Here is a 15,492-nt window from a genome sequence, read left to right as displayed (position 1 = left end):
TTTGCTCTTGCTCTCTCTCTCTTTAAAACAAAAAACAAAAAATATAAAACACACACACACAAAAAACCTACATTTAGGATCTCACCAGCAGTCTGAACACAAACAAAACTTCCAGGCCACAGAATGGATGGAAAAGGCCTAGGTTTTAGAAGCAGCAAGACCTCGGTTTGAAAGCTAACTCTACTTTCCAGTCATGTGGTCTTGACCAATATACCTAGCTTTAGGTAACATCAGCTCTTCTATGTGTATAATAGAAATGACTCCTCTCCTATAGTTTTGATCTATGGATAAGACCAAATGAGATAATAAATGGAGAGCATATATCTGGTATACACTAGGTGTGTGATGCATGTTCTATTTTCTCTCTCCTAAGCAATGTGAAATTGTAGTAGTATAAAACACAAATCACCACTTAAGCACCATAAACATTACATATAACATATATGGTATATATATATGGATACGGATATGACACAATAAAAACAAAAAACAACTGGTGGGTTCAAGAGTGTTGTAAAGGCAGGTCATTCATGAATGGGAGCCCTGAAAGAAGAACAGCCATTTCTATTTAGTTTTTTAGAATATTTATATTGTTAAACATTTATATTTAGAATTTAGAATATTTCAAATATTTATATATCTAGAACATTTAGAATATTTTTATATACCTAGAACATTTATAATTCTAAAATAATTGTTTGAAAACATTTTTAGACCTAACATTCACCAATGAAAGTTGTCTTGCACTAGAGAAAGCCCAGATTACATTTCTTATCATATAAGCCCCCTCAGCTCTCACACACCTGGTTGGACCAGACTCCCTATTCAGGCTGAAACTCTACCAGGCTCATTGAGAACACTGGGTTTCTAAGAAGAAAATAATTTCCAAAAGGTTCCCAAAAATATAACTGCTATAATCTACCAAAAGGCAGAATGCAGCCCAGCCAAGGGAAAAAATGTGCAAGTAAAGAGCCAGCCAAGACTGGTAGCTTCCTTCGGAGGCTTCCAGAAGCAGAGACTGAGGTTTTCCTGTCGGGAATGCCAGAAGGATGGGAGGTGGCTCGATCCCCACCTGTCAGCTAGGTTGGAGTGAGTAACCCTTCCCAGTGGTCCTTCCAACTACAAAACACTCTAAAGTCACCACTAGATTATGTTAAACCAAATTGTGTTATATTAGGAGAGAGAAATAAGAAAGAGAAAGAAAAGAGTATTCCATTTTTATCCCAATGATAGAAATCAATATGGGTAAAATTTTCTCTTTATCGGTCCTATACGTATACAACTAGTAATTATAATTGTTTTGATCCCCACTTCATTTGATTTAGAATAGTTCTCCGGCTAATACAAATTTCTCGGGGTGTAAAATTTCCTCATGTGTACTTTTCTCCCAATCCCCATCCCCCAATCCTCTCCCATATGGTCATGCTGGCTAGGATTTTACTCTCATTGACACACTTTTCCCAGTAATAAAACATTAGATGAAAAGACACAGCCACTAGATTTATGAAAATCCAAACTGAGTTCCCTGAAATGACTTCTGTTCAGTGAGAGGATTCTCCCCATAGTCTAAGACATTGACAAAAAATTTAACCATGCGGTATCTCAGTCAAAATAGTCAAAATTCCTTTGGCCTCCACTTTAGGGAAGACCTCTGCTGACTTAAGCTTCACAGTAACATTAGCCAGATGTCAAGCCAAGAAAAGAGCCAGTTGCAAGAGAAAGAGTTTGTTAAAGCTGACACTGAAGAGCCAGGAAAACCGATACATGCCACATGCAGTGGACTCATGGGGATGCTTGATCCCACGCAACCAAATGAGGGCAATGAGGACAGTGGCATGAGCAGTACTAACCGTGGATATCCGGCGCCATAGTTTCATGGGGATAGTCTTCACTCTTCATGAACAGCAGGAGCTCCTCTCCTGGTGCAATGTCTGCGACTACTCTATAAAATATCTTCAGAAGACCAGAAATGGAGGCGGTGGGAAGAGAGAAAGAAGTGAATGTTAAGAAAGGACAAGATATCTACTCATACCTGTACATTTTCTCAGACCTTAACAAACATGTTTCTTTTTATTTTTATCAGAAGAAGTGTGACTTCCTGTTTTGTGTCCTGAAAATTAGCCTTCTGATGACAACTGGAAAGCTGTGATTCTCATTCCGGTTCACAAATCTCTTCCAGATCCTACTTTACCAATCAAATTGTCTTCATACAAGGCTTTTTGTGTCACATCTACCTTGTGTAATATTTGGTGAAGGACTTTCCTTTCTCTGAATTCCTCACTCTAGTGAACCCCCCAGGTATTCACAGAGCTGAATGTGTCTGGCATTACCCAGCAGCAGCCTTGCAAAGGGTGGCAAGGGCACAATGGCCTCCCTTAACATGTTCTCAAAAGCAGCCACCTTCTCAACAAGGTGTTTTTAAGGCAGTAGATTGGAAGGACATGACATCAAGAGCTGAGCTGTAGCAAACATAGTCAAAGGAGAATCTTTTGTTTTTAAAAAGCTTAATCCCCCCTCTCACTAATCATTAGTACTCCCAGATCCAGGACTTGCCCTCACGCTCCAGCTCCTGACTCCCATTCTCTGAAAGTAGGCAGTATGCCTTTAATTCATTCATTCATCAAGGTGGCAGGGTATAATGCTTATTCCCCTGCCTTCTAGCAAAATTCTGAGGAGACAAAAAATTTAATAGATCTGTTAATGATTAACTAAAAAGCTGTCAGGCAAATGTGGACCTATAATTTCTGAGAGCTGCCTACCTTTCCCCTCACCAGCTCTGTGACCTTAGGCAAGTCATTGTCCAATTTACCTGTCCAGGTTTCAGGGTTCTTTTAATGTATAAAAACATTTTCATTCACAATATGTACAAATATCTAATTATTATGTTGTATACCTGAAACTAATATGTCAATCACATCTCAATAAAAAAGCATTTAATCATGAAAATATTTAAGGTGCTTCTTCATTTTACCACAAAAAAAATTGTTCTTAGTTTTCAATCTTATTCTAAGATTATTAATTAAACAACAATTCCATGACCAGACAGGGGTTGTGGAAGGAAGAAAGAATGAGATTATACAATTAACTGGTGAAAATAAGACCAGTGACATTCACACACACACACACACACACACACACACACACACACACAGTACCACCAGAGCAACAAAGACAACAACAACAACAAAAAAACCTAGGGATTCAATCCTGCTCAGCCTCAATCCAATGGGGAGAAAACTCAACAGAACACAAATTACTAAGAACTATGAGAATGTATCTTTAAAGGGCATTTCTGTAACTGCTGGTTTCCTGCAGGATGTTTGACATTTCAAATTGAGAAAAACTGAGTAAATTAATACCTTGTAAGATCAACAGAAATGTGCATAACTCTCATGGTATTGATCTATTTATCTTTTGCAAAGCAAAAGACATCAAATATAAGCATGTGCCTCTTTATTCCAGTAGGTGGCTCTAAAGCCCGCTTGTTTATTTTTCTATAAAAACATCACAGCACCCAATAGTGCTAAATCTAAAAACTCACTCAGTGAGGAGTGTTTTCTGTCTACTTTCTTTCCTGTCAAAATAAAATCTTTTTTTTTCATTCAACAGTAATTTAACCATAAATAGAAAATAATTTATAGAAATAATAAAATATTTATAGAAAATAATGCCAAATGCAAAATGATGCTAGAATATGTTATCATATAACCCAAGATTCTTTATATCCAACCATAGAGGGACTCCAGATTATCTCAAGGAAATTACTCCTTGTGATGTGCTATTTCTACAAAAACCAGTGAGTGTGCATTTTATATCTTATTAACCCATACCTGCAATTTTCCTGTTTTTGGAAGTATGCTGAGAGGAACAGTTCTGTTCAAAAAGTTATCAGATTGAGAAAATTGATTGTGTGTTTGCTTTTTTCCCCCAAAACCTTCCAGTTAAATGCTTATAAGCACTCTATTTCATTCTGGAGTTCTATTTCCCCTTAGAAAACAATGGACTTCTCTCAACAGTTTGAATCACCTCTTTTTTTGGCATCTCTCAAAGGTTTAACTTATTAGCTTCCTTTCCAACAACATGTTGACATTTGAATTGTGACATATTAGAACTTTTCGGTGGCTTCTCGGAAATAGTGAGGTTAAAGAGACAATACCCTGCAAGATCGTCACACAGGGTGATTGTCTCTGTTGGGGAATGCTGCTTAGACACACACACCAGGTCATTTTAAGAAAGTATTATGATATCATGATTTCTTTGTGGTCCACTATTAATCATGTCTGTTTTAATTTCATTTCAGATTGACTCAATGCAGTGTGAACAGTCCAAGAAACAAAAGAAAATGATAGGTATATTGTATAAGTATAGAGCACAGAGACAATTCTCTTTGCAAGTACATTGATCGCCCCTGCAATTCCCGTTAAGTGTCCAGATTGTCAAGTAAGGAATATTGAGTGCATAAAAAATAAAAGACACAGAAGAGTGTTGGTGTTGGCTTTATTTACTGGAGGTAAAAGGTGACACTCGGGGCCATGAAAGGCAAGGCAAAGCAGAGTGGGTTTTAACTTCAGGGTGTTCTTTTCGGTTTTAAGCAAATTTTTATGGTGCTCATGAAACTGAGGTTTGAAAAGAACTGGCAAGCGCCAGACGTAATGAGGGCAGATTCTGGGCACACTTCCTCATATAGCAATAAGAATGTGCCTCGAAGTCCCATCTACCACACCCATACACATTTAGTGGGTTTTTTCAAGGTGCTGCTACCACTTGTGATCCTCTTTGTACCTCATCTCATAGGACCTTAGGGAGATTCGGTAACATTGTATTTTTCCACCTATCATTACAATGACCCAAAAATATAATCTGAATACTTGAATCCAGAGATGTCTACATATAAAGCTAATTTATGTTCTAGCAATAATCATATACCAGCAGCAGGCCTTAGAGAAGTGAGAGGAGGAATTTAAACAAAAACATAATGACAATGCATTGTCTCAAAACAACTATGTGGAGGAATGATGGAATGTAACCTTAGAGGAATCAAACCTTTCAGAAAATCAGATACCACATCTCTGCTTTTATATTATAAAATAGGTCTTATAGCAAATAAAAATGCAATAAATAACAGAAGTGATTTATGTAGCTTTTTCCCACAGGTTTGTGTATTAAGCATTCTTGGCCATGCTCATAAAAAATATAACCATAATGTCTTTAAACTCAGTGTATTCTCAAAATCTCAGCTCTATTGCAGTCCTATCAATTATATGTCATCTGAGTTACGTACCAGAAGCAGAGATCTTACCAATATAACCTCTCTGGTTTTTGAGTTGGAGAAAAATAGAAGGGAATCTTTATTCTGTTGAATTCCATAAAAGAAAAGGTCTCTTCTCCCATCAGGGGGTTTTCTGGAAAAAGTTATCTGGATCCAAAATAAAAATGTCCTGGATCTGGGATTTTTGTGATGAATTCAACTCAAGTATATATAGAGGGACTCCAAAGTCTCGAAGACTGAGAAAAAGTTTGAACTGATACAAAAAAGGTTGTTGATTTATTATGTTGCTGTGTCTTTCTCAGAATACTTTATAAGAAGGGAAAAAACTTCAGTTATCACAATATAAGTTGAAAGATAAGAGGAACGGGACCTTAGAGTATAAGAAAATAGGAATTTATGAAAATTCCGTTCTTTTAAAAGTCATGATAAGGATTTTTAAAATGTGTTAACTCCTCTAGAGTTTTCTCTTTGGTAGCAAATAACAAATTCCAGAAATACAACATGTTATGACCATGACCTAACTGTGTGTACATTTGATACTTTTGAAAGTTAAAGTGGTTTTATCATCTCATCATATAAAAAATTTAAATTTCCCAATACCTTCATGAACTCTTTTCATTTTTCCAGAAAGCTATTTTTCTATCTTTGTAAGTATGGGTATTATAACTAGATCTCTGGATGCCTCAATTTATAAGAATAAGTATTTATAGTACATGTTTTAATTAATGGATCATTTTATATTTTTTTAATTTTCTAAATTTGCTAAAATAGCATAGTAGTGAAATTTCTACATATGTTCTTTTTTAAATTCTAACTCATTCAATTTTGGAAATAAAACTAGAAATTCCCTAAATTGTTCATGTTTACCAGTGGTAAAATTCACAATTTAAGGCATAAATTTAGTATTATATACTAATATAGTTAGGAATTACTTGAGACATAATTATTTGACCTCACATATTTTAATCAAACCCTGAAACCAGTTCCAAATGCCAAAAGAACATCCCTTCAGTTAACATTCACAAGGGTAAGCTAGGGATAAAAGGCAGTGGTGACTGGATTTGATTTAACAAATTTTAGACTTCCAAAAGATGTATTTTCATGCAATGTTACATATAAGCATGCATGTGCTTGGATATGTTATATACTTTTATATACGATCTATAAATGTGGCAAAGTATACACCTTGGGGAAATTTTAAATTTGCATAAAATATTAGCAAGCTCATATTTATGTATTAATATAAATGAATGTTTAATGGCATATGCTTAATTCTAATTATGTATCATATACAGGATATGTAATAATATATTATATTATATATAGTACATTGAATATGTTATATACAGTTATATATTATATGCAGTTGGAATTGGAATTAATTATATCTTATTAAATATTCATGTTCTTTTGTTATTTAAGTCCAAGAGCACAAGCACTAAAAAGAGTATGGACGCTTACAAGCTTTCCGATAGGAAAGTTAATAGGCTATAAAAGACTTCAGATGAATTCTGTTTTATATTGTCAAGGCCTGTGTTCAAGCTAGTCCTCCATCAAACAGACAATGCTACTATTTGTATTTATAAATGGTAATAACGTGGGTTCTTGTTTATTATCCCATAAAATAGAAAAATCTAGAATCTGTCAGACCAGACTTACAGTCTAGTTTGCTATGCTTGGATCAATTTAAAGTATTGTACTTGTACTATTGAGGCAGAAGAGAAATTCAGTGCACAGGGAGAAAACAAGAAAAAAAGAAAACACATCATTTACTTTTTAAAAAGATGAACAAGGCCTCATTGTTATGAATCCCGTTTATTTTTCCTGGTCAAGCACTGAAGTTTTATTTATGCTTAATAGACTGCATTTGGCATGTCTAAAAATGACAGAAGTGTGAATTATGAATGACCTTCAACCTATTCAGGAAGTTGTAATAATTGAAATAATAGAGAAATGTACTCCCTGCAGAATCTGTATGGAGAGACAACTTTTTCAGATATTGCTGTCTTCTCCCTTTGAAGTTGACAGTTGCTTTCTGCCTCTCCCAGCTCCCAACATTCAGCCTGAATACTTTCTTTTCTATAGCTTCACGCAATGTACCAGTCAGAAGACTAGGAACAGCTGAGTAGAACTTTAACATTTGGAAGCTCGGTGGGAGGGGAGGTAGGTGACAGTTTGCATATCTGAACAAAGTCAACATTAGATATGAACACATCTGTCAGCTTTGGTGCTGCAGAGAGGTAACATCAGATCCACAAAGACAATGTGTGCGTATGTGCTGGGTTTAGGAAACACGGTCTGGACCCCCGATCTACCCATAGTGATGTGAGAAACCCCAATGTTCAGGAAGGCATGAGTAATGTCGAGTTTTTAGCCTCAACAAGAGTGACTCTATTTTACATTCTCAGCCTAACTGGTAAGAGATACTGAGAAGTGTCTTCAGGAGACAGAGAGATTGATGACAGAATGGAAAGTTATTTGTCCAACACAATGGAAGCTTTATCATGGCCAAGTTCTGCCAAAGAAAACCACCCTCAACTTCCTTAATTTCTCCAAAGAGATAGTATACCATATTCGTCTTTCGGATGACAGTCTAAAGACCAGAAGATATTTTGAGAAATATGAGGTATTGTCTACCTATATCCAAAAATATGTAACCACTTGTTATTTTCAGGACAAACATATTATTGGAGGAGAAGATTTACCCCCCATTTTTATCTCTTTATTAATAACACTAAAAGAAAGTCACATATAATTTATTGGATGACACAAAACAGAGAACTGATTGTTGGGTTTAGTTTGTATAAATAGAGCAAATGATAATGATTCACCTACTCTTATATCTGGAGCCTACAGTGTACCCAGCCTGGAAACTTTGGAAGTTTCCATTAAATGGCTTCTAAGGATCCCTCTCCAGTACCGACAAGAAATACCCACTAGTCACCTGTCTTTTAGGTGGCCATTTCATCTGATTCTATGCAAATTGATCATTCTGCATGGTTTCAGGATGCCTGGGAAGAGTTCCATCATCACATGATGAGGAAGCCAACGATCATCTCTGGGTTTTTTACTAGGCTGGAGGCTTTTCTTGGTGTCCTTGACCAACATGTTTTCCACCTTGATGGATCATAATGCACTCTGATGACTATCTTTTTGGCACCCTTCCAGGAATAGCTGGAAGCTAGTTTGGATGTGATGCTTTGAGATCTTCCTGAATGACAGGTGTGACATACATGTAAACACTAATTACTTAAAATGTGCACAGAATACCTCAGGTCATCCACTTTTTCAACTTCTGTGATCTGTGAATCTTTATAAAATTCCTAGTCTGCATAGTGTTATGGCTGTCTTGTGTCCTGAGCATCATTACGTGAGGGAAACATTTTGGGGGAGGGGATGGGCAGGGCTGCTTATTTTATTATGTGAATATCAAATGGCAAACTGTATCTGAGACGGTTTCATCTTCGAGTGAAGGAAGTAACTTATCAGCCAGACAACATCCCCCCAAAGTCAGCTTAGGCCCCGTTCACAAGGCCAGTCTCTGGGTATTGCCAGCTGGCATTCATCTTAAAACAGCAGAGCATAACTTTGGTATAAAAGTGGAACTTGACTTAAAAGGAAAGCAAAGAAAATGCCCAAAGCCAGTAATAATTTTAACATCAAAAGAGGTTATAGAAAATGTGGACAGAAATCCTTGTAAAGGAAGAGCAAATTAACAAATTACCTGACAGTTGACGCAAACATTTTTAAAAAGTGGAAAGAGGTGAACAAATTACATTTTGCTTTTTACACCGCTGGTCTTCCCTGCTTTTTTGCACAAATGGCATTAATTGAATAATTCAGGAAAACACTTTTTTTTCTCCGTAAAAAGCCAAAGAAAATAACTTGATAATTGAGCCCATAATTAGCTTGCAGTAATAATACTGCCCCAGTGTCCCTGCCGCCTAATAGAACCATTGACGTGGACCTAAGGAGAGGGAAAGGGGGTGTGCCAATTCAGCCATGATAGTCCTGGAAGCAGTTAAAACTTTATAAGGTAGAGCAAAAACGAGAACAATGCCTGTTCCAACTGAAAACACTGTAGAATCTTGCTGCCGTTCATTAACCACAAGAGAGCTGGCAGAATCCCCTAAGTGAATTCTGACCTTGATTTCTCTGAGGGGCGCTCATTCTTCTATATCCTATTTCTTCAAAACATACATCAGGCATTGGATAATCTCTTATTGACACATTTCTTTTTATTCAAAGTGAACAGCAGACTTCTCTTATTCTACTTACTAAATACCAGCTGTCAAGGGCCTGTTTAAAAATGAACGGACTTATCACCTTGTGTAAATGACAAGATTAATAATGTCTTGGGTTTCTGAGAACTTTATTCCAGTTATAGACCATGTTAAGGGCAAGGCCAGGAGTTTGAATGCAACCATGTTCCTTTCCAGGATGCAGAATACACACATACATACTTACATACATACATACATACATACATATAAAATGTTCCCCAAAGCACATGTGGAAATCATTCTAATTATCATAAGTGGAAAGGCAGGTCTTAAGTCTATAAAGTCACCTTAAATGAATTGTGCCTTAATGATGATTACAACCAATATGGATTCACCATGAAGAAGTATTAGGGAAAAAAAAAATTGTGTTCAAAGAGCTAGCTATTGCATAAGTACCCCAAATCTGCAAACATATCATAGATGAGAACTGGCTTTGATTGAAGTAGATAGGGGGTCTATGGGTCATCTTGCCTTTGTTCAAGATGAGTGTATAGAAACATGGAGGTATGAGGGGACTTATCAAAGAATGGAGGGAAAGCTAAGAGTAGGGTGAGGCCAAAGCTAAAGTAATGTGCTACATCTACCCAGCGGAACTTTTGTACAGGTATCTACAAGACATCAAAGGAGAGGACATCAAAAATATCCAGAATAAAAAAGGAAGGAAAAAAGAAAACCTCAACAAATCATCGAGATGTGTGCCTACTTAACATTCAACACATGGGTGTTTCCAGATGTAAATGAAACTCAAAATAATTAACGGTTTTCATGCTTCCCCTGCATATTTGAGGACCTATTCTGGAAAGAACTTTCATCATCCAACTCTCTGCTTTTGCTCCTGCCCTGCTCTACCTCTCAGTGCCAGCTCTTACTCCTGAAAGCAAACAGGGACAATTTCCGACTGTTGAAATGTAAAAATATTGAAGCATTGTCTGTCTCAATAAAAATTTCCAGCCAACTGCTATGCCATAGCAGTGTGGCTATGTAATATTGTACAGAAACTTTAAGGAGTATGGGGAAAATAATTAGGACTTCCAGGACAAAGAAACTTAGATATTATTATAGAGCTTCCATTTTATGACTTGAATGTGATTGGAACTTAATTTACTAGTGTCTTTGGTGTGGCCTTTTTCTACAGAGATAAATTACTATAGTTAATACAGTATTTTCTGGGGAGTGGTAAAGGATACCAGCCAGGAGCTGCAGCTACTTAGAAATTATGATTTAAGCGTTCATTCCAGTGTTTTCAGAATTCCTATCTCCAAAAACATCACTGCAATAATTTTGAAAACTTGAAGAGACATCTAAAAACAATAAGCTTGGGTCTTTCTAGGAAGCATTAGAAAAGAAAACTGCCACAAAGCTCACTCTGGCCTGAGGGGTAGGGGGGAAGAACCTGAAATAAAATAACTTACAGAAATCTACTGGAAAATTTTAACTCAGGAAAATCCCCTCAAATAAAATGCTTGTACAGAGGTATTAGGAAAAATGTTAATCGCAGGGCCTTTGTTTTTATGAAACAAACCAGATTACATCCTTTATCAACTTCACTTGAAAATCAAAATCCATGCTATTCCTAAGCACTTCTTCACCCCCAAACACATCAAATATGGGTTTTATCAAGTACACGTTTGACTGTCTATTACCAACCTGTATTACCATCTTAGCAAGAACATTTATTCTCTTTTATAGAACCCTTCCACAGCATTATAAAGCTGATCCACATTGATTAAGCTTGATTTTTAACATGAGAATTTCTAAAAATCTCCTCTTTGCAAAAATAAACTATAATTTATACACCTTTGTTTCGTTCTGGGTCATCTTTTCCCTTCTTTATTAGACGTCATAATTATTGTAATGGCTAGACCACTGTTGAAAGATTCATCTGACATTCTTTCTTTATGTAGCCCAGGACTTAAACCTGTCTTGTTATTAAAATTCATTTTATAAACTTGAGCTCTAAGAGTTGGAGCAAAGAGAAACACTGTTTTATAATTTCGTGAGAGTGTTTCATCTGCTATTGTGTTGTGCAGGTGAGTTGATGTTCCTGTTTAATAATTACTCCTGGCCCAGGGTCTCCCTTTATGAACATTAAATAATATCTCACGTCATGAGAGTGTTCATTATGCGATGAGTTGTGCTTATTCACCATTTGGCAGCTCCTGTTCCTCATGGAGAAGAGAGCAAAAAAATAGACCTAGAGAATCTCTTTAGTCAGCTCTTTTATCATTGTACCTAGTCCAACATTCACATTTCAAAGCTGTCCGAAACTGTAGTCTTAATTAACTTTTAGAACCACGCATACAAGCTTACGGATGAATATGTTTATAAAATATGCATACATTATTGGGGTATCTGTTCTCTTTTGTCTTGTCAACTGGGCTAAGTAGGATTGTATGCATATATTGCCTATCACACCAATCTGACTTTTACCTCTGACTTTCCTCTCTCACTGTTTATGGGTGAACTTACTTGACCATGTAATGTCAATTTCACTATTATGTTATTTGATATGTACTCTGTTACCATCTTAGATTTCTGCCAGCAAAATACATAAATTTAAAATGAGTGTTACAGAAATAATAGGTATGTGTCTGATATTGGCCTTTTATGATTTCCGGATTAACTATTTTCTTTCATTCTTTAATTAAAATAAGTAAACATGCTATTCATTATGGTATGAAACCAGTATAATTTCTTTTGAAAAGCAATATATTTTACAATGTGTGTCTCAAAAGTAACTATGTTAAAATTATAAATGCCTGCCCTAAAAAGCAATCTAATTCATAGTTAATAAAACAAAATTGTTTTGCTTTTTTAATGCGAGCAAGATTCCCAATGAAAGAGTGTATTTATTAAAAATATGAGACACATAATTATTAAATGAAAAAATGTATTGGCCACAAGTCCCATTCTTCCCCCATCCTTTCACTGACCCTACAGCAGTTTTATCTGTCCAAGGAGATGGCCTCTATTGTCAGTAAATATGGACAGCAAATAATTATGATGATATAATTACATTATTTCTTCTTACAGCTGCCTTTTGAGGACTGTCAGCTCCTTTACTTCAGGAAACGTAACCTGAAAAATTCCTTCACTTACAATACCCATGTATGTCCCACATCTACAAATAGTGCATGCTCAAAAAGTGTTTGCTGTTGATGTGACAGTAACTCATATGATGGACTTGGGATATTTTCTGCTCCCAATCAATAACTAATTTAATAATGTTTTCCTTTGTCAATAATGTCTCTGTTTTCTTACAGCAAAGGAAAAAAATAATTGGTTTATTATTTTTGATGTATGTTGAAGATTTTTAAATGATACCAATTTAAACCTAATTTTACAATTTACTACCTCTTACACAGTTTAGTCAGTAAAAATTATCTGGTAGCTGGTAAAATGCCAAAGAATAATCTCATAATGATGATTGAAATAGAGTCTTGGGCCATATGACGCTAACATTACTTAACAGCTTTCAATTGGAAACATCTAATTTAAACTTTTCTTTTTCTTGGTGGGGATTTTCACAGCAAATTTGCCAAACAACCATTTTAATATGGTCTTTGAAATGTATTTGATTTAGGTAACCATTGGGTTAAAAGAAATAAATGATGGATAACATAACTAAATTCTAACCCAACAGTGTTTATAAAACAAAAATTAACAAGCTAAACCTCTTGTTGTTTCAGGTATTATCATACTAAGTTACAAGATTCATAACCTAACTTTATTGAGTGTAAAATATGTTTCATGATATTTTCATGATCTTATTTCATAGTTATTATTATTAAAGTTAACCTCACTGCATGGGCCTCCGTAAAGCAATTTCCAGCAGTGATATTTTTAAACTTTTCACATATACCCCAAAAAGGGAGTATTTTGACTAATCTAAAAGTGTTTCTCCTTTATAAACAGGCAAATCAACATAAAATGCAGTCAGATAAAACTGCATGTAGATCATATATATACACACACACACATACACATATCTACTTACTATTTCAAGTAAAAACCTATATAATATTTCAAGTGTATCACTTCCAATTTCTGCACAAATTCATAAAGTGTTATTGAGTAGCTCAATACTTTCCATGAATGTTTCCCTATTATGATGGTAAAGAATAAAAGGTAAAGAAAAGCTAGCAATAAATAGTACTCTGTTTTTAGAACATTCTATCACACTCAGAAAACTAGAACATTTATGAAGTTACAAAGTGAATAAACTACCCAAAAAAGTAGCACTGAAAGAAAACAGTACTGCAAATAACTTTATTCTGCATCTCACTTATATTTGTGCATTACCTTTCAGCATATCAACAAACAGGCCACAAGGGTCTACTGCAGCTCGCTGTTATTTTTATTCTTCAGGCTTCACTGATACTTTAGTGCTCTCAAAGAAAGACAAGAAAATCTTTACAACATACCTGATCATTTATCTGGCATGCAACGAGGTTGTGCTGATCATAACAGCCAGCGAACCTGATGTACTTGAGCCAGCTTCCTACATCTGGTTGACTAGCATCTATGCAGAACTTCACATTGCAAAACTCATCTAAGATCTGGAAGGAAGAAGATGAGAACAATCAATTTCCATATCAATTCATTCTTTAGAATGGTTAATTGCTTGAAAATATTTTATTCAAGTGTATAGTCCTTCAAATCCTTCAAAAAAATAGGCAGTATGCATATTAATAGAGGAGGAATAACAATAAGTTATCTTAGAAGCAGCAATGTACTATTTTTTTAAAAGAACAAAGCAATTGTACATTATTGCAAAAACTGATCAATTGATTTTTTAAAATGCTTGTTTCCTTGTTATGCATGAATGAGTGCTATTGACTTAATTTTACTCCACGTGATTTTTATAAAAAATAATATTGAACAGCACGTATTAACCTAATATTTCTAAACTAGTCAATGTTTTAGGTTCAGATTACCTTCCCATTAAGCATATACTTTCACATTTTTGCCCTTTAAATTAATTCAGTTAAAAAACTTTAAATATTACTAAATTCCTTTTCACTTTGCATTTCACCACCATGAAACAATTAAATCACACCGTTAATGGAAGAAGATAATAAGATTTGTCTCATATTTGTTTGTTCCTGACCAAACTTAAGAAAAATAACTGAAAACAAATGATTGGTAAACACTCATGTAAAATATGGCAATCTAATGTTTTAGTTAACACATGTCAATGCATGTTTTAATTTTATGTTTAGTAAGCAAAATAACAAAACTGACTTGTGACTAAGTAAAAAATATACAGTAATATTGTAATAAATTACCATCATTATCTATGGTTGTGTATTATTATTTTTCATGAGAATTTACATTTGGCCTATCCTGAATATTAATCATAACTTAGGATACCTTAAACAAAAATTGAAAGGAGAAATGTCCATTCTTAAGGTTTTGCATACTTACAGGAAGCTATTCTGATTCACTAGCAGCAATACTGTTTTAAACATCAATATTAAAAACTGCAGAGTTGTTGACCTAATGGCAAGCAACTAGAAAGGCTGCTAATGTTAATGTCAATCAGTTAATGCAAACTTGAGGAAGTTTCCTATCACAGACTAAATAAGACAGTCCAGAACAAAAAGTAAGGTATTAAATAACTCCCACAGAACCCTGTTGTATCTACACCTATGTGAAAGTAAAAACTAAACTCTTGGATATATAGACCAAAAGTAATCTTGCATAGAATTCAGGTAATCACCTAGTTGCAGATTCAACTCATTAACTCACCCAGAAACTTCAAGAAGAAGCCCGGTGCTCTGAGAGCTCTTAGTCAAGAGGCATTATGAATAAGCCTTTGGCCATGAGGCAATTAAAAGGCAGTAAGTAGTCCCACAATTTAAAAAAGAAAAATCAAAACAGAAGATAGGGATAATAATTGCTACACACACACACACACACACACACACACACACACAC

General features: G+C 35.1%; 1 protein-coding gene across 3 annotated transcripts in view; it reads right to left on the bottom strand.

Annotated features, from left to right (window-relative positions):
* Window positions 1–15,492, bottom strand: part of LOC111148284 (MDS1 and EVI1 complex locus) — a 283,164-nt gene that overhangs the window by 45,807 nt on the left and 221,865 nt on the right. For 2 of the 3 annotated variants that reach the window (XM_022504785.1, XM_022504776.1), the window contains exon 1: window positions 1,851–1,916. In XM_022504785.1, the coding sequence (XP_022360493.1) occupies window positions 1,851–1,899 (49 nt within the window). In that variant the 5' untranslated portion in view covers window positions 1,900–1,916. Of the gene's footprint in view, window positions 1–1,850; window positions 1,954–13,976; window positions 14,112–15,492 lie in introns of those variants that run through there. The other variant, XM_022504768.1, reaches the window with a different exon arrangement.

This window comes from Enhydra lutris, unplaced genomic scaffold, assembly GCF_002288905.1.
Source record: "Enhydra lutris kenyoni isolate GAN:26980312 unplaced genomic scaffold, ASM228890v2 scaffoldscaffold2, whole genome shotgun sequence".
NCBI classification, from domain to species: domain Eukaryota; kingdom Metazoa; phylum Chordata; class Mammalia; order Carnivora; family Mustelidae; genus Enhydra; species Enhydra lutris.
The sequence above is the reverse complement of the archived record's forward strand: the minus strand, read 5'-3'. Positions and strand labels throughout refer to the sequence as shown.